The 20,554-nt window shown below is 42.5% G+C and overlaps 1 protein-coding gene across 2 annotated transcripts in view; it reads right to left on the bottom strand.

Moving 5' to 3' along the window:
- The window catches only part of LHX4 (LIM homeobox 4), a 114,893-nt gene that overhangs the window by 38,963 nt on the left and 55,376 nt on the right, over positions 1-20,554 (bottom strand). For both annotated transcript variants that reach the window (XR_011021993.1, XM_068239715.1), the window contains exon 2: positions 12,628-12,799. Coding sequence is in view for 1 of the 2 variants with exons in the window: in XM_068239715.1 (XP_068095816.1) it covers positions 12,628-12,799 (172 nt within the window). In the remaining variant the exon portion in view is untranslated. The remainder of the gene's footprint in view (positions 1-12,627; positions 12,800-20,554) is intronic.

The raw sequence follows: 20,554 nt of genomic DNA on the forward strand, positions 1-20,554 counted from the left end.
GGGAGTGACTGTTAGTATGTATATACACTGGACACTGGGGAAGACAACAGAGGGATGGAGGAAGGAGGATGGAGAAAGGGGGATGGAGGACACAGACATCGGAGGACAAAGAGGGACAGGATTTTTTCCATAGATGGTGCAGGTCCGAATGTACTATTCAGACTATAAGACACACTAACGTAAAAAACTTGAAAAAGTGCGTCTTATAGTCCGAAAAATATAGTTATTAAAAGGTGTCTGCAGGTGACATTCATTTATGTAAATCAAATGGGCACATGTGTGCCCTTAGAGATAAGTAAGTCACACAGTCAAACTGTAATTCAAAAAGTAATAGCTTTCTTTTAGACATGTCACCTCACGTGTAAAGTAAAAAGAAAAAAAGTTTAAACCCCAATTTAGCTATTTTTTTTTTATAGTTAAGTTTTAACCCCTACCTAGCCTATTAGCCTCTTGTTAACCCTTGTAATACCTATACCTGCTTATACAACTTTAATGACTGCAGTCTGAAACGACTGGATGCATTCGCTGGGGTGACAGTCCAGTGCCCCAATGCTCTACAGATGCGTTGCTCTGCCATCACCTAGCAATGCATCTGTACAGCACTGTGGCCCCTGAACTGTCGCCCTAACAATTGCATTTGAATATATTTGTACAGTATACATTTTATTTTTAACAAATATTTTTGTAGTAGGCCTAAAAGAACCTTAAAGGGAACCCAAGGAGAGAGAATATGGAGGCTGACATATTTATTTTAAACAATGTGCATTGCCTGGCTGTCCTGCTGATCCTCGGCCTCTAATACTTTTAGCCATAGACCCTGAAGAAGCATGCTGATCAGATGTTTCTGACAAAAAAGCTGACAAGATTTCTGCATGCTTGTTTCAAGTGTGTGATTCAGACACTACTGATCAGAAAGAAGAGCAGGACTGCCAGGCAATGGGCATTGTTTAAAAGAAAATAAATATGGAAGACTCCATATGGCTCTCACCTAAAGTTCATTTTAAGGCCTTTTACTGAAAAAGATTTTGCAAACTCCACCTCCACATAAACAAGACAGTGAGTATCATTTCTCTAAGACCTAGTAAGCCTGACATACATCTAGAACTGCTGAGAAACTGTATACCTATAGCTTATCCGTTTTACAGAGCTATGAACCCACATTATTTCAGGCTGTTCTGGACTTCATCAGTGAGACGTATGGATTGGATATGGCCCTATGGTAGTGTGTGTAGAAAACGTTACAAAACACAGTGCACACAGTACCCATTTAAAGTGGATCCAAATTAAAAATACAAGATTTCAGAAATAAAATCTATTTTCTAAATTATAATAATAAATAGCAGCCTTTTTTCAGCTGCATGATGACAAATATAAAATATTTTACATTTATTGGAGGAACCCCTCCCTTCCTTTCAAATTGCCGGGACAAAATCCGGCAAACTGGTAGAGTAGATGATGTCCAGCAAAGGAAGAATTGCTAATGGCTGCCACCTGTATAACCCTAGTTATGAAAAGAGAAGGGTTAAATGCATGCACTGAAATGATCATAGGTTTGAAGGAGTGTTTATTTATTTTTGTATGCGTCAGAGTGGTGCAACTAAATATTTTTAATTAAAAAAAATGTTTGGTTTGGGTCCGCTTTAGAGGACACTGAAGTGAGAAGAATATGGAGGCCATATGTATATTCTTTTAAACAATACCAGTTACCTGCCAGCCCTACTGGTCTATTTGGTTGCAGTAGTGTCCGAATAACATCAGAAACAAGCATGCAGCTAAACTTGTCAGATCTGACAATACTGTCAGAAATACCTGATCTTCTGCATACTTGTTCAGGATCTTTGGCTAAAAAAGGCAGAGGATCAGAAGGCTAGCCAGGCACCTGGTATTGCTTAACAGGAAATAAATATGGCAACCTCCATATCCCTCTTGTTACAGTTGTCCTTTAAGTTGCAGAAAGTTGCTAAATAACACTGTAATATGGAGCAGACAGTGATATTCATTCTGGATCCCACAGTCACTACTCAAGTTTTTCCATGCCCTCAAAAACTATAGGCTGAGCAATAAATCCAGATCATTCATGAAAATGGATGACCTGTCTCCAATACAAAAAGTACAATCTCTCCAAAGTTGTGAAACGGAATAAGGAACATTGTAAAGGGTGTGTTAGCCTTTCACCCGCATACAAAGCAGAGCAGTGAATAGCACAGTTCACAAGATCAGTTCCAGCCCAGCTACAGCCCAGCTGTGCCTTCTGACACAGAATATTTCATGCAATCTTCACCCCACATCCTACGCTGGCGTCCCTCCCTCCCTGATGGTCACCTTAACCTCTGCAATCACTGGAGACTCACATAGCTGCCTTGTATATATCGGATAGTTGTGCTATCGTCTGATAGACTAGATTGGCTGGAGTCATACAGCATAATAAACGCAGCCTTGAAAATGCAATCCCAGCAATGCAGCCTTTATCCTTGGAGGCAGGGAGAGATAGCTGGGAGCCATCACTGCTTCCAAATTCACATAGCCAGGAAGGATTCGGAAACACAAGCCAAATCTCACAGTCAGGAGCATTTAAGCTTAACTGTTTTGAAAGTGGACCTGTGGTTCACTAAATTTACATTCTGTGACACAAAAACAGTACATACTGTACAGTAGCAAGAAAAAGTATGTGAACCCTTTGGGATTATATGGATTTGTGCACAAATTGGTCATAAAATGTGATCTGATCTTCATCTAAGTCACAACAAAAGACAATCTCAGTCTTCTTAAACTAATACCACACAAATAATTAAATGTTTCCATGTTTTTATTGAACACACCATGTAAAATTCAAAGTGCAGGTGGAAAAAGTATGTGAAGTATTTGAACCCTTGCATTTAACCACTTGAGGACCCACCCTTTACCCCCCTTAAGGACCAGCGCTGTTTTAGCTGATCTGTGCTGGGTGGGCTCTGCAGCCCCCAGCACAGATCAGAGTGCAGGCAAAGCGACCAGCTCGCCCCCCTTTTTTCCCCACTAGGGGGATGATGTGCTGGGGGGGTCTGATCGCTCCTGTCTGCCGGGTGTTGCGGGGGGGAGGGCACCTCAAAGCCCCCCTCCGCGGCGAAATCCCCCCCTCCCTCTCCTACCTGGCCCCCCCCTGGTGAACCGGGCTGCACAGGACGGTATCCGTCCTGTGCAGCCAGTGACAGGCTATCCCCTGTCACATGGCGGCGATCCCCGGCCGCTGATTGGCCGGGGATCGCCGATCTGCCTTACGGCGCTGCTGCGCAGCAGCGCCGTACAATGTAAACAAAGCGGATTATTTCCGCTTGTGTTTACATTTTGCCTGCGAGCCGCCATCGGCGGCCCGCAGGCTATTCACGGAGCCCCCCGCCGTGAATTGACAGGAAGCAGCCGCTCGCGCGAGCGGCTGCTTTCTGATTAATCAGCCTGCAGCTGGCGACGCAATACTGCGTCGCTGGTCCTGCAGCTGCCACTTTGCCGACGCACGGTATAAGCGTGCGGTCGGCAAATGGTTAATAACTAATTTAACCTCCTCTGGTAGCAATAACTTCAACAAAATGTTTCCTGTAGTTGCAGATCAGATGTGCACAATGGTCAGGAGTAATATTTGACAATTCCTCTTTACAGAACTGTTTCAGTTCATCACTATTCTTGAGCTGTCTGGTGTAAATCGCTTTCTTGAGGTCATGCCACTACATCGCAATCGGGTTGAGGTCAGGACTCTGACTGGGCCGCTCCAGAAGGCATATTTTCTTCTGTTTAAGCCATTCTGTTGTTGATTTACTTATATGCTTTGGGTCGCTGTCCTGTTGCAACAACCATCTTCTGCTGAGCTTCAGCTGCTGGACAGATGGCCTTAAGTTGTCCTGCAAAATGTCTTGATAAACTTTGGAATTCATTTTTCCTTCGATGATAGCAATCTGTCCAGGCCCTGATACAGCCAAGCAGCCCCAAACCATGATGCCCCCACCACCATACTTCACAGTTGGGATGAGGTTTTGATGTTGGTGTGCTGTGCCTCTTTTTCTCCACACATAGGGCTTGATTCACAAAATGGTGCTAACTGTTAGCTGCAAAAGTGGCTGAATCATACCAGAAACAATCATGAAGGTAATCTAGTCAGATCTGACAATAATGTCAGAAACACCTGATCTGCTGCATGCATGTTCAGGGGCTAGGGCTAAAAGCATTAGAGGCAGAGGATCAGCAGGACTGCCAGGCAACTGGTATTTGTTTAAAAGGAACTAAATATGGCAGCCTCCATATTCTTCTCACTTCAGTTGTCCTTTAATCATGTATTTTAAAATACTGTCCCTAATGTAATAAAAAAAAAATTCTCAGTCATGCCCATGTAATGGTTATGTTATAGCAAATGCGTAACTTACATTTTTCAGCTCACAGGGTGCTCTATGCAATGTTCCCCAACCCTGTCCTCAAGGCCCACCAACAGTGCATGTTTTGTAGAAATCCACTGAGGTAGTTTATTTCTGCTGAGGCACTAATTACTCCACCTGTGAATGTTTGCGGTTTTCTGCAAAACATGAACTGTTGGTGGGCCTTGAGGACAGGGTTGGGGAACTCTGCTCTATAGGATGCAGATCTTGCATTATTCAGACTCTTGTCAAAAATATTGAAAACAATTCATCTCTAACTGACAAGAAGCCTCCAAACCTTTGCAAATTGCTGCCTTAGAAGAATACTTAATATCTGGTGGCCAAATATAATTTCAAAGAAAGAGATGTGGGAGAGAACTGCTGGATTTACTGATCAAATTAAGAAAGTGGGGATGGCTAGGTCACATGCTTCGCAAGAACAAGGCCACTGAGAATGAAGTCCTAAGGTGGAATCCCCAAGGTACAAGAAAAAGAGGGAGACCAAAGGTATCTTAAAGAAAAAGCGAGGAAAGCATTTATTCAGGCTCTTTGCTCCAGTGGGAGATATAGGTATTAAAGGGAACCTGAGCTGAGTACAATTATTTAAAATAAACACATGATATAGCTGCAAATGAATATTACATACTTACCTCACTGTCAGTTTCTCTCAGAAGCTCACCATTTTCTTCTAATAGTGATCCCTTCCAGTTCTGACAATATTTTGTCAGAACTGAAACATACCAGTTGCTGTCAGTTATATATCAGCAGCTGTCAGTTACAACTGATTGTGCAAGGTAATGTCCATGTTTCCCTATGGCTCAAGAGGGCGATATTACAGTTTAACAGTGAGCTGACCAGGAAGCTGTTATGGGGTAATGGCCATTTTCAAAATGGAAGGCGGATTCAATTGATTACAGTGGACAAACAGGACGCAGGAGAGGAGAGAGAGATTGATGAGTCGACTACGCGGGAGGTAAGTATGACCTGTGTATGGTTATTTTGACTTTTCATTTTCAGTTTAGGTTCTCTTTAAGTCAAGTAAGTCAATTATTTATTTATACAGCAATAACATATTCTGCAACACTTTACAGAAGTAAAGTTGTCACCAACTGTCCCTCACAATCTAATCCCTACCATAGCCATATGTCCACCGTAGTCTAGTGCCACTTTTAGGGGAAGCCAATCAAGTTATCTGTATGTTTTTGGGATGTGGGAGGAAACTGGAGTGCCCGGAGGAAACCCACATAGAAACCCATACAATGTCCATGCCCTGGCTGGGGATTTGAACCTTGGGCCCAGTGCTGCAAGTCAAGAGTGCTATCCACTCGCCACCGTGCTGCTTACATATCTGGTTGGGGGCTCGGTTTCACTTTAATAGTTAATTATTTTTCAGTTTGCTAACTAAAATTTGCTGTCAGCCAATAGATTACTCCAGTTGTTCAAATTGTAGCGATAGCTCCTGCTCCATGCTGATAAATATATAGCAAAATAGCAGTTTATGGCCCACCTGTACTCCAAACAGTACTGTTGCCATAGTAGCAAAGAAGAGCATTCTTAGCCAAGAGTTAGATTTGGAAATGTTTTAACAATGCTCTACATGCCCTCTGTTTTAACAATGCTGTACATGTACTTCATGAAATAACATAGCAGTATTTTTCAGCCCGGCAAGCAGTCAGAAAATAACCTACATGAGATTAAGAGTAGTGACGGTCATGTCTAGGAGAACTCATCGAGAAGCATGTGATCAGTTTGATCAGGTGATATATATGTAATTTTCTGATTTGCTAGTCATGATCATGTGCTAAAGCAGGATGTGATCATAGCAAATCAGAGCTTTGCAAATATATCAGCTGATGAAACAAATCACACGCTTCTCCATGAGTTCTCCTAGACATGATCATCACTAGTTAAGAGTTAGGGTAGGGTCAGAGGTGTCACAAGTGGCATGATGGGAGAGTGTAGGCCACTCTAGGTGTCATCTCGGAAGAGGTGACATGAAGGCAGGGCAGATGAGAAGACTTGTTCAAAGGCTACTTTAATTTACTGTGATAGGATGAGAGCGGCACTGCAACTTCAGTTACCCCCCCCCCCCCTGAAAAACCATGATGCCACCCAACTCCCCACACACCCACAATTTTAGGTAGCTTCAAGCTGTCCAACCCCCCCCCCCCCCCCCCCCCCATTTGAGAGGTGGAGCGTTATACTTTACAGGCAAGGTGGTAGGCTATAGGGATGCCAATTTCCGATTCCGCGGTATATCCGCATTCCACCATTGCCAATTACCGATTCTGCTTTCCGCTACCAATTTTCGCATTCCAATGCGGAATTTCTGCCGGAAATTGCGGAAATTCCGCCCGACTTTAACATCGATTTTCTCAAAAACTATAAGGTCTTTTTTAAAACTTTTTTTTGCATCTTGTTCAGAAGATTCTATTTAATAAACCTTGAAAATTCTTTTTTACTGTAATGTTAAATGCAGAAAATAGGCAGATGCAGATTTTCTGCATTTTACATTACAGTAAAAATCCGCCGACTTTAGCGGTTAATAGCAAAGCCCCCGTAAGTCCTAGAAACACCAAATTTTCAGGGTTTATTAAACTAAATCTTGTGAACAAGATGCAAAGTTTTCAAAAAGACCTTATAGTTTTTGAGAAAATCGATGTTAAATTTGGGTGGAATTTCCGCGATTTCCGACGGAAATCCGCCTACCGCACTTGCATTACCGATTTCCGCATTCCGATGCGGAAATGCAATTTCCAATCAGAATTTTGGAAATTGCATTTCTGCGGAATCCGAATGAGCATCCCTATTAGGCTACATGGCATGGCTACACTGATGAGAGGAGTGAGGAGCACTTGTCCCGTCGCTGGAAGTAGACGATGTATAACGCTCTGCTGCTCTGCACATCATTGCAGCAGTATATGGGGGGAGGTGCGGGTGACACCATTGGTTAGCGCACCAGTTGACACAACCCTAGTGATGCCTCTGGGTAGGGTTAAAGTTAAAAATAATGCTTAAAGAGAACCCGAGGTGGGTTTGAAGAATATTATCTGCATACAGAGGCTGGATCTGCCTATACAGCCCAGCCTCTGTTGCTATCCCAAACCCCACTAAGGTCCCCCTGCACTCTGCAATACCTCATAAATCACAGCCACGCTGCTGACAAACAGCTTGTCAGAGCTGGCTGTGTTTATCTCTACAGTGTCAGTCTGCTGCTCTCCCCGCCTCCTGCAGAACTCCAGTCCCCGCCTGCATCCCTTTCCTTCCTGCTGATTGGAGGGAAGGGACGGGGGCAGGGACCGGAGCTATGCAGGAGGCGGGGGAGCAGCTGAGACTGACACTACAGATGTAAACACAGCCTCACAGCCAGGCTGTGATTTATGAGGGATTGCGGAGTGCAGGGGGACCTTAGTGGGGTTTGGGATAGCAACAGAGGCTGGGCTGTATAGGCAGATCCAGCCTCTGTATGCAGATAACATTCTTTAAACACACCTCGGGTTCTCTTTAAGAAGTTTAAGTGCTTAGGTATGCATATACAAGATGGTAAAGGGTAGCGTTAAAAGCAAAGGTACATTTTCTGCAGGCTGATGCAATTATTTGCAAAGGTGTCACTATTGTTGGTCTCCCTTGATGCGGTAACCCTTTCTTCTGCCCACTAGACCTCCTCCCATACCAGGCCAAACAGAATCTATGATTTTTGTAGTACTGTTAGTCATATGTTAATTTAATGGTAATAGTAGTGATTATAAAAATGTCAAAGTGTTTTAAACAAATTCACAATTACATTTATGACCAGTTTTCAAATTCACAAACAACTTCCCAGATTTTGTTTCTTGAAACTTGGTCAACTTGTACATGACCCATCAATATTTACCAATAAGTCTGATTGCTCAATGGAGCAACTGTTTATTAGTTAAATAAATCGCCCCGCAGAACGATTCAGTTCCAGTCACCAATGTTATTGGAAGTAAATATTGGTTTGTGTGTACAAGGCCTTTGGCAGCATGTGCCCAATTATAATTATTATACAGAGGCCCATATGCCGTTCACTTTTTCTCCTGACTTTTCTACTAGGAGATAATTTTTCATCTTTGATTTAAAATACTTTTTAGCACTTTCCAGTGGAAAAAGTACTAAAAATTAGGTACTAAAGTACTATCAAATTTATTTTGATTATTTGATTGCGCGCTGGTGGTGTAAAAGGCATTGGCCCTTATGCAATTCACTTTTTCACCTGAGCTTTCTCCTAGATGATATTTTCAAACTTGTCAATAAAATGCCTTTTAACCACTTGAGGACCCACCCTTTACCCCCCCCTTAAGGACCTGCGTTAATTTTTGTGATCTGTGCTGGGTGGGCTCTGCAGCCCCCAGCACAGATCAGGTTTCATGCAGAGCGATCAGATCGCCCCCCTTTTTTCCCCCCTATGGGGATGGTGTGCAAGGGGGGTCTGATCGCTCTGGTGGGCAGGCTTGTTGCGGGGGGGGGGGCACCTCAAAGCCCCCCTCCGCGGCAAAATTCCCCCCTCCCTCTCCTACCTGCTCATCCCCGGTGATCGGGGCTGCACAGGACGCTATCCGTCCTGTGCAGCCAGTGACAGGACGTCCCCTGTCACATGGCGGCGATCCCCGGCCGCTGATTGGCCGGGGATCGCCGATCTGCCTTACGGCGCTGCTGCGCAGCAGCGCCGTACAATGTAAACAAAGCGGATTATTTCCGCTTGTGTTTACATTTAGCCTGCGAGCCGCCATCGGCAGCCCGCAGGCTATTCACGGAGCCCCCGCGAGCGGCTGCTTCCTGATTAATCAGCCTGCAGCTGGCGACGCAGTACTGCGTCGCTGGTCCTGCAGCTGCCACTTTGCCGACGCGCGGTATAAGCGTGCGGTCGGCAAGTGGTTAAGCCACCAGAAAGCAAGAAAATACTCAAAATAATTTTGATAGTACTTTTTCACCTACTTTTTGGTACTTTTCTAGTTGGAAAGTGCTGGAAAGTTATTTAAAATCGAAGATGAAAAATTATCTCCTTGGAGAAAACTCAGGTGAAAAGGTCAATTGCATACAGTATGGGCCATTAGATTTACAAGTTGTGGAAATATCTCCAAGGAAAAAACTCAGGTGAAAAATTGAATTGCATATGGGCCAGAGATCTTCAAATTAAAATAACTTTCCAGCATATTTCAACGAAAAAAGAGCGAAGGAGTAAATTAAAAAGTACTATCAAATTTATTTTGAGCATTTTCTTGCTTTCTGATGACTTAAAATGCATTTTATTGACAAATTTTAAAAATTTCACCCAGGAGAAAACTCAGGTGAAAAAATGAATTGCATGTGGGCCAGAATGTCCTTCAAATAACAAATGTACGGAAAGTAATCTTTTCTCCAAATGACATAAATAAGCATCATCATCATATCCCCAAAATAACATACAGTAACTAATATGGGGGTGTAGTCACTAAACCCCGTTACACTTGATATGTGCGCCTGTGAAGTTTACTGGTATTTATGCAAATTATGTAAACCATAATTCGAGTAACTCACGTTATTATATATGCAAAACCTATATTGTATGTCACACAAGAAACATAAGTGTTGCGTATACGACAAGCGTTATACAAATTACATAATGAATGGTGTATTCATTATGTAATTTGCATAAATTACCGTACATACATTTTAATGGTGTATTCAATAAATTATGCAATTTGCGTAAATCCCTGTAAACTTAACACGCGCAGTCTGTGAACATTAAAGGAATACTATCGATACCCAAGTGTTCTAAAATGACAATGTACAAATAATGTCTAAGTAGCTGTGTAAACATTTTCCTAATTTTCATGTTAAATATCAGAGGCAAAAGCTGTAATTTATTGAGGGTAGGATTTAGCTATATTGGGACAAATCAATTGCAGAAGGGGTGTCTGCTTCAATGCACAGCCAGAGTTGCATATCAGACTACAGAAAGCAAATATCAAACTCTGAAAGCAAAAACTGTATGAAAAAGCTGTGACAATTAGTTACATTTCCTCTGCTCTCTTCAGACAGGTCAGTCAGAAACACAGGACACGCAGGAGCTGCAGCTGTTGGGAGCTCTCTTCTCTGTCACACAGAGAGTTACACATAGAGTTAACTGATCAAGTGTGAGGGGAATTTCCCCTCCCCTCATGGCTCAGTCAGCCGTCAGTTTTGGCGTCAGTAAACTTTGAATGTATTTTGCTAACAGTAAACAAAGAAGTTGCTACTAAAATGTATACACCAGTACTTAGCAGCACTTCCCAAACAATTCCTGTGTCATTTGAAAAAAATTTGTGAATCGATAGTATTCCTTTAAGGGTTTAGTGAAGATTCCCTATGTTCCCCAAATAACATAAATAAGCAACATGATCTCCAAATAACATAATCCTAAAACAGCAATTAGCAGGGGCGTAGCAATAGGGGTTGCAGAGGTTGCGACCACATCGGGGCCCTTGGGACAGAGGGGTCCCGAAGGGCCGTTCCTCAACTACAGTATTAGCTCTCTATTGATCCTGTGCTCATAATAATCACTTCTATAGATACTTTGAATAGTGGTAATCATTAACAAGCTGTTTCCCATCCCCTTCTAGCACCTCTGACACTGTAGCTGGCATTGGCAGCTTTTGGTGCGCTGTAGCAATTGTTATGTATAGAGTGCTTGGTGGGCCCCATTGTAAAACTTGCATCGGGGCCCACAGCTCCTTAGCTACGCCACTGGCAATTAGGCAGCATGACTCCCAAATAGCATTATTAGACATGATGAGCCCAACATAACACAATTAGTAACTGTCACCATAAATAATATAATTAGGCAACATGATCCCAAATAACATAACTAAGCAGCATGATCCAAAATAACATAATTAGCCACCATGACTACCAAAAACATAATTTTGCACCATAACAACCCTCAAATACCAGAATTAGGTAGCATGATATCCAAACAATATATTTAAGCAGCAGAGCCCCAAATAACAAAATTAGACAACGTGTCCACCACAGAGCATAATTAAACAATATGACCCTTAAATATCATAATTAAACAGTATGACCCCAAATTACACAATTAGGCTTTGTGTTCCCAGATAACATAATTAGCATGATCTCCTCAGCCTTTCCAAATAGCAATTAGGCAGCATGACTCCAAATACCACAGTTAGATACATTTCTCTAGTAGCAGACCTCACCTCGGTAAACTATTCCTGGCCTCCCCTGGATGGTATACTAGCACTCTCTTACATATTTTCACCCCTGCTCACTTTGGTGACAGCATTCATCCTCTGTGGTGTGCGGCATCTCCTGGTCTCCTCCTACCCCACTGCTTGATCACTGAGCACAGGGGACATTGTTTGACACATGGTGGAAAAAAAAACGCAACATGTCATGTCTAAGGATGGCATCCCCAGTGCTCAGATGTAATTCCATAGGGGGAGTGCCTTTCAAACACTGAGTGCTATCAACTGCTTAGCTGGTGCAAGGAATCAGCTGACAGGCCTTGAATGCATTTACTAATTAATGTCAGCTAGCAATTATATACAGGCTTGCTGATTGCACCAAGCCCCAGCTGGACAGCGAAGAAGGTGGTTTCGGCGCTGAGCTGGACGCGCTACAGCACTAATGAAAGGGTAATTCGGGGGAATTACTTCTCCCTCCAAGTAGCTACGACTCAGAGAGGGAATAGTATTTAATGCCGCCGGGAATTCCAGTGGCAGCAGCATGATCCATCATTTTGCTCACCTTGTGGCCAACTGATCGGCGGTGTACTTCTCAGGCTTCATAACACCATACTAGAGCCCCGGAGGTATGTATAAAGGTCAACTACACAACAACTCAGCACATCCCCACTTCATAAGAACTGACATAAGCATTCAGAGAAGACAAGGGGCCAAATGCAATTCATTTTTCCACCTGACTTTTCTCCTAGGTGATATTTCTTGTTAAATCTTTTTTCTAAGTTATATTTCGACAAATTGTTAATAAAATGCCTTTTACACACCTATTTTTTCTTACTTTTTCCATTGCAAAGTGCTAAAAAGTTAATTTAAATTGAAGATGAAAATTATCTCCTAGGAGAAAACTCAGGAGAAAAAGTGAAGTGCATATGGGTCATGGTGAGATCCTAACAATCTACATTGCCACCATCCTTACAACATATTGTACTCTGTGGTGGTGGATGAGGTCTTACGCTTTCTCGGTATTGAAAGCAATGGATTGTACGGAAAGTCTAGGGACTCACTTGAAGAAGTCGTCTTTGCAGTACACATTCCCAGCCCGGGAGAAGCAGCGCTCAGCGAGGGGCACCTGGCACTCACAACACTTCAGACATGCGCCGTGCCAGTGGCGATCCAGAACTTTCAGGATGAATTTGTCCAGAATGTGCTCGTTACATCCAGAGCAGCGTGGGATCTCTGTGTGAGGGAAGAGAGGAGGTATGTCAGTACAAGGAATAACAGAATAATATTGTAGCTTTCACATTAAATGTCATCAGTTTCCTATTTTTTTCTGAGACGTTGTAGTTTGCAAGGAAATTTGGACAGCTGCTGGCTCGTCCAATTAAAGCATAATTCTTCTTTCACTAAAAATAACATAAAAATGGATTGTTAATACACAAGTCCTAATTTAAAGCCCAATTTCAGGGGGAAACAAAGGAAAACATATTTTTGCTTTGAATAGAGTGTTGAGGAGTTCTTTACTCCTGTCCTGTGGCCCTATTAGTGGAATTTTTTTTATTACTTCCTGTCCATACAGGAAGTGGAGAAATCTCTACAATAGAGAAAAACACATTTTTTTGCTGAGTGGGAAACAGATTGCCCAACAAAATGTTATTGCTGTTCCCCTTTTTCTTTCCCTAGAGCTTATTTATGCCTAAGAACAAGGATTACAGAGGTTTCAGTCACAGCTAGGCCTCATGGTCCCAGAGGACCTGAAAGGGTCACCTTCTGACCGCTGCCTGAAGAGCCCCCAATACAGAGTGTGCTGTGGCATTTCATTTTCTGAGGGCTCTTTCACATTAGGGCAGATTTTCTGCGTTTCAACACAATGGGTAAAGTTTGCGTTACCCAAGGTAAAATGAAAGTCCATAGACTTTCATTTTAGCTTTCACATATAACGCTGCGTTTTTGTGCGTTGCGTTACACTGCACCCAGGCACAGTTTTTCGGCCGATGCTAGATTTATGCGTTACAATGTTAGTCAATGTAAAACGCACACTATGCGCGTTTTTAAACCGTTAACGCAGGCAATCAGTCCCAGAATGCAACAGAGGAACAATGTAGAAAGTTGAAAACTAAAAAAAAAAAAAATTACCTGCGTTTTCCTATGTGCTGTAACGCATTGAAAACGCATTAAAAACGCACACTCACTGCAGTGCAACGCATATCAAAACGCATTAAAACGCATACAACAAAACGTATGCTTTGAGCGTTCTCCAACGCAAGCTCGGATGTGAAAGAGCCCTGAGGGATGAAAATAACACACACACCTGTTTAGATGCTTAATATAATCAACTGTATTGAGAAAAAAAGTTTACAGCTGCAATAATTTAAGTAAATCAAGACAACAATTGCATATATACAGCAGTTTTGTTACAAGCAACAAACTTGACAGATACAGTAACAAAATAATCAAACCCAAGGAATGCATGTCACATGAGCAAATGCTGCAAAAAAGAGAATGCAAATTTGAATGCAAAAAAGAAAAAAATCATTCAAATTACAGCAATACTGAAAACACGGAAAACCTTTGAAATAACTGTGCATGAGCTCAAAAGTTGAAAAGAAAGTCCCTTAAAAATCAGTGAAGGAAATAGGGGGCCACCATTAACCTGTTGAAACACACTGGACGTATATACGCGTGCAGTTTGTGTAATTGTTAAGGGCTCCACCTCTGACACAGGAGACCAGGGTTTGAATCTTGGCTCTTCCTGTTCAGTAAGCCTGCACCTAATCAGTAGGAGACCTTGGGCAAGTCTCCCTAACACTGCTACTGCCTATAGAGCGCATCCTAGTGGCTGCAGCTCTGGCGCTTTGAGTCCACCAGGAGAAAAACGCAATATAAATGTTTTGTGTCTTGTCTTGTCTGAAGGATTTGTTGCAACTGTATCACATCTCCCACAACCTCAGATCAACAGGATCTAATAAATTGAACACCCCTAGAGTTCAAATCAAAACCTTTGTAGACAGAGCCTTCTATCATGCTACTCTTACCCTTTGGAATGCCTTACCACACTCAATCAAGACAGACCCAACCCTGGAGGCATTTCAATTAAAACTAAAAAGCTACCTGCTTAGTCTGACATTTATGAACACATAACATTTACCACTGTAACATATCACAAACAGTTTTGGGACAGCTTTGGGTCCAATGGGGAAAAAGTGCATTACAAATCATTTGGGGTTTTTTTTTTGGGGGGGGGGGCTTATTGCTAATGTGGAGAACATAAGTGGTGGTGTACAAAAATGGACTCGCCAGAGTCATCATAATAAAGTAAGGTTGCTCAAAGGATATTGAATAGTGTCACAACTGTACATGCTCCAGCAGTAGGATGTCTTCATACAGTCTACCCTGACCATGACAAAGGTTACAAACTTTGCCATCTAATGGTACACGCTTTAGAAAAAATGCCATCCAAATCTACTTGGTCTGCACTGTTCTTTGGTGTTCTCTAACCTCAGTAAAGCAATTATACGTTTATACTTTTAATTATACTTACATTTGTCGATCATTAGAAATCATATACTCCTAACTGGAAATTTATTATAGACACATTGTAGCTTTAAAATAATTTGTAAGGATACTTTGCTGCTCAACTAAAGTATGCACAGTTATCCACAATAGAAGTTTGAGAAGCACTCAATAATGGGGATCTTTGCAGGCATAATACTTACCCCCCGTTCATCCAATTGTTAGTAGCATTTGATCTTTTGACATCTCATTGAGTGACCAATGGCTGCCAAAAACTCAAAATGCTGGGTTGGAGTTTTCATTTTGCATTTCTATGGGAACACCAGCCAATGATAATAAAAGCTTTCCCTGTACATTCCGATGTTATGTCCTGGGCACTGTATCACCAGATAATGGTCTCTAATCACTGTCTCAGCATCTGCCGGATGACAGTTCCTCTTATCTTTATGTATTTGGCCTGGCCAACCAATCCCAGAGCTGGGCAAATTAGTGCAAACCTTAGTGATTAAAGACGATCAACTCCCCAGTGAGCTTTGTGCTTTTTATTCCACACACACTCTTGTTGGTGGCTTCCCAGGCAACATGGATTTACCTTTTCTGCTTCTATTACTACCTTGTGTCATCAGTTTTACATGCTGCGTTATACCGTGCTCTCTGTGTATATAGAAGGTTCTTTGCATCTTCCTCAATCTGTCATGTAAAAGGGTTAAGAATTATAGAGAACTATGGAGAATACTGGAAGACCTAAGTGATCCTTCAAAGCTGGACTGGATTTTTTTAAAAAGTGTTTACAATTACTGTAGCTGAAAATATTTGCAACCCTCGCCTGGGTCAATTCAGAATTAAGTAAAAAATTACTAGAAGCTTAGTGAATTACAGTGGGATGCAAAAGTTTGCGCAACCTTGTTAATCGTCATGATTTTCCTGTATAAATCGTTGGTTGTTACGATAAAAAATGTCAGTTAAATATATCACATAGGAGACACACACAGTGATATTTGAGAAGTGAAATGAAGTTTATTGAATTTACAGAAAGTGTGCAATAATTGTTTAAATAAAATTAGGCAGGTGCATACATTTTGGCACTGTTGTCATTTTATTGATTCCAAAACCTTTAGAACTAATTATTGGAACTCAAATTGGCTTGGTAAGCTCAGTGACCCCTGACCTACATACAATCAAATTATGAGAAAGAGTATTTAAGGAGGTCAAGTGTAAGTTTCCTTCCTCTTTTAATTTTCTCTGAAGAGTAGCAATATGGGGGTCTCAAAACAATTCTCAAATGACCTGAAGACAAAGATTGTTCACCATCATGGATTAGGGGAAAGATACAGAAAGCTGTCTTAGAGATTTCAACTGTCTGTTTCCACAATTAGGAACATACTGAGGAAATGGAAGACCACAGGCTCAGTTCAAGTTAAGGCTCGAAGTGGCACACCAAGAAAACTCTCGGATAGACAGAAGCGACGAATGGTGAGAACAGTCAGAGTCAACCCACAGATCATCACCAAAGACCTACAACATCAACTTGCTGCAGATGGAGTCGCTGTGCATTGTTTAACCATTCGGCACACTTTACACAAGGAGATGCTGTGTGCAAGAGTGATGCAGAGGAAGTCTTTTCTCAGCCCACAGCACAAACAGAGCCGCTTGAGGTATGCTAAAGCACATTTGGACAAACCATCATTTTGGAATAAGGTGCCGTGGACTGATGAAACTAAAATGTATTATTAGTTATTTGAGCATAACAAGGGGTGTTATGCATGGAGAAAAAAGAACACAGCATTCCAAGAAAAACACCTGCTACCAACAGTAAAATATGGTGGTGATTCCATCATGCTGTGAGGCTGTGTGGAAAGTGTAAGGACTGGGAATCTTGTCAAAGTTGAGGGACGCATGGATTCCACTCAGTATCAGCAGATTCTGGAGACCAATGTCCAGGAATCAGTGACAAAGCTGAAGCTGCGCCATGGCTGGATCTTTCAACAAGGCAACGACCCTAAACACTGCGAAAAATTCAGAGGCATTCATGCAGAGGAACAAGTACAACGTTGTGGAATGGCCATCTCAGTCCCCAGACCTGAATATAATTGAAAATCTGTGGTGTGAGTTAAATAGAGTTGTCCATGCTCAGAATCAGAGCCGGATTAAGGCTAAATGGGGCCCTAAGCAAAGTAACTGATTTGGGCCCCCCCATCATGTCATAATAGAATCATAATATGCAGCTGCACAGCAACATGCCGCACACACCGGGGCAGCCGAGCTACTGGTTGCTATGGGCAACAGCCCGCTTTCCTCTGTGGGTGCACAATGCAGGGAATAGCAGCTGCAAAATGCAGAGTGAGAGATGAATGGCTTGGACATTTGCACTCAGGGGCTGGGGCACCCCTGTGAAGAGGGCGCCAGATATCACAGCAGCAGCACTTTTCCCCCTTCATCTCCAGCCTGGCAATAGCAGAAAGCTCTGGACACTGCCAAACCGGAAGCCGTTCCCCAGACAGAATTACATAACCACCCCCACCACCGAACAACCGATTTCCTCCCAAACTAGACAGCCACCATGCAGCCTCCATCCCAGTGAATATGATAGTCCAGCAGAGAAGACAGCCCCAGCGGGGGAGAATGACAGCACCAGATGACTCACATTCACCTATTGCGATCCAAGCAATAGAGGTCCCGTCATCCGGAGCCTATCTGTCTCCTCTAGAGTGCTGCCACTCTGTTACTACTGCTATTACTACTACCTACTTCCTGTCTGATCTGAGAATCAGGAAGTTCAGAGCAAGCAGCTGCACTGCACAAGAGACAGATGGGTTTCAGATGACGGGATCTCTATCACTTGGATCATGGATAGGTGAGTGAGCGTTTGCCATCTGCTGCTATCATTCTTGCTGCAGCTGTGGTTCTCTGTGGGAAAGGAGGGAGGAGTGGGCAGCGGCAGAGCGCACAGTAGCAGGAGGGGGACCTAGGAGGAGAGCCTGTCTCTGAAGACAATCAGCAGCGCACGGAAACATTTGACAAGACAAATAACATTTATATCGCGCTTTTCTCCTGGCGGACTCAAAGCGCCAGAGCTGCAGCCACTAGGACGCGCCCTATAGGCAGTAGCAGTGTTAGAGAGACTTGCCTATGGTCTCCTACTGAATAGGTGCTGGCTTACTGAACAGGCAGAGACGAGATTCGAACCCTAGTCTCCTGTGTCAGAGGCAGAGCCCTTAAAGGGACTCTGAGCAGTGCCTGTGGGTATGCCTTTAAGCATGCCCACAACTAATTAATTACATCCTCACACCTACCAGCATGATGTTTGTAATTATATCCCCCTGGGTTCCTTATATTTCATTGCATTGTGCTGAATCGAGCTGCCGACTTTGGAGAAAAGTGGTCCTGTGTAATACAATGTAACTATGGAAAGATGCATATCATTTTAAAGCTCTCTTTCTCCTCTTTCCAATGATAGATAAACTGCCACCCTACGCCTTTTAGTTTTCGCAATTATCCCGATCGAAATTGCCGCGGCCGCAATTAACCATTATACCATCCAGCCACCGCTGACAGGATGGCGAGGGCTGGTTTATGTGCTGATGGGGCCCCTTTGACTCTGAATGGGGCCCCAAGCGACTGCTTTTGTTGCCTGGTCGGTAATCCGGCCCTGCTCAGAAGCCATCAAACCTGAATGAAGTAAAGATGTTTTGTAAAGAGGAATGGTCCAAAATATCTTTAACCAGAATCAAGACTCCCATTGGAACCTACAGGAAGCGTTTAGAGGCTGTAATTTCTGCAAAAGGAGGATCTACTAAATATTGATTTAGTTTATTTTTTTGTGGTGCCCAAATTTATGCACCTGCCTAATTTTGCTTAAACAATTATTGCACACTTTCTGTAAATCCAATAAACGTCATTTCAATTCTCAAATACCACTGTGTGTGTCTCCTATACAATATATTTAAATGACATTTTTTATCATAACAACCAATGATTTATACAGGAAAATCATGACGATTAACAAGGTTGCCCAAACTTTCGCATCCCACTGTATTTGAAAATGGAGGGTGCTTGGAGGACATCTTTTCACCTGCTGCTAACTGCAGTACTGAGGTACCCACTGCCTCAATTACTTATGTTAAATTGTTAATCAAAGCCTAGTGAATTAGTTTGTGCTAAAGTAAATGTATGAAGGTAAATCAGTAATGGTCCATTCTTGCTCCCTTATTTGGCTGCCAAACAGTCACCTATCTATCCCCAACCAAAGTTTTTCACACGGAAAGACGTAAAGCTTATCTGCACTATTTCTATTAACCTCATCCACCCTGATTACTCCAACACTATAGAGAATGACCCCCCCCCCCCCCCCCATAAAAAACATCAATATTTACTACATTACAGGAATAATGACATGCTGGGGCTTCTGTCCAGGCCTCCGTTGGCTTTTAGAAGACTCATGTTATCACAGCTGTGCAGTCTTCTGCTGTCACTTTTTGGAGGAAGAATAGCTCCCTTCCAACCATTGACATTCCCCTTCCCAGTTTATCAAGTGGTGGCTTTGGGCAGGGCTAAACTCTATTACATGCTGGGGACATGTTGATATTGGTCAAGCACAGGGGTTTCTGTGATGAGATGTGATGGGTAGTACAATAGTACTGATCAGAGCCGAAGTGGTTGCAAGGATCATGATGTGAACCCAACTTTGAGGACTTTCATGGGTGCTTATGCAGGAGGTTTTGGAAGTGAAGGGTGCATTTTCAGGAAATGAACTAACACTTTCTGAAGCAACTATTTTACTGGCCTCTCAGAATTTAGCTGAAGAGCCTGATATTGGATTTTAGTGATACGTACATGTAGATTAAATGGTCCTTCATTGAAGAGGAATATGGAGGCTTCCATTTTAATTGCCATTTAAAAGTCTGGTTCCTCCCACTTACAAAAAAAACTGGAACCTCATAGAATGTAATCTTACAATTCCCTCACAGTTTCAATAATGTGAGTGATAATTAAGAAAACTTGGGTAGTACACCGTAGTGTGATTTTCTGTACATCATTCTTACCCCCCCCCCCCTCGGGCTCTAATCCCCTGTCCCTCTGAGTTAGGAGGCTCAAACTTTCCTCCACGATCCCTTGTCAAGGAAGTTAGCAGACAAGGTCCCTCCTGGGGTTCTAAGTCCTGTGGATCTGACCACCATATAAAAGGTTGAAGAAAATTGTTGTTTTAGCAGTTGTAGGTAGCTGGCCTAGCAGCACATTTAGATAGCTCTACGCCAAGTAATAGGCAGGCTACAGGTTTTTAGATAGTAGCTATTGTAATGTAGAGGTGTTCCTCACTAGCTTCAGTATTAAGTGGATATTATAATTATAAACCTAACTTACTAAAGCAATACATGTTGGTTAATTTTTAGTAGTTTAGGAGGTAAACAATGCGATATAAGGGTATGCACTGTTGGTTCAAGTGTTCTATGTATGACATACCTATAAGAATCCTATGTTATA

This window comes from Hyperolius riggenbachi, chromosome 6, assembly GCF_040937935.1.
Source record: "Hyperolius riggenbachi isolate aHypRig1 chromosome 6, aHypRig1.pri, whole genome shotgun sequence".
Lineage (NCBI taxonomy): Eukaryota > Metazoa > Chordata > Amphibia > Anura > Hyperoliidae > Hyperolius > Hyperolius riggenbachi.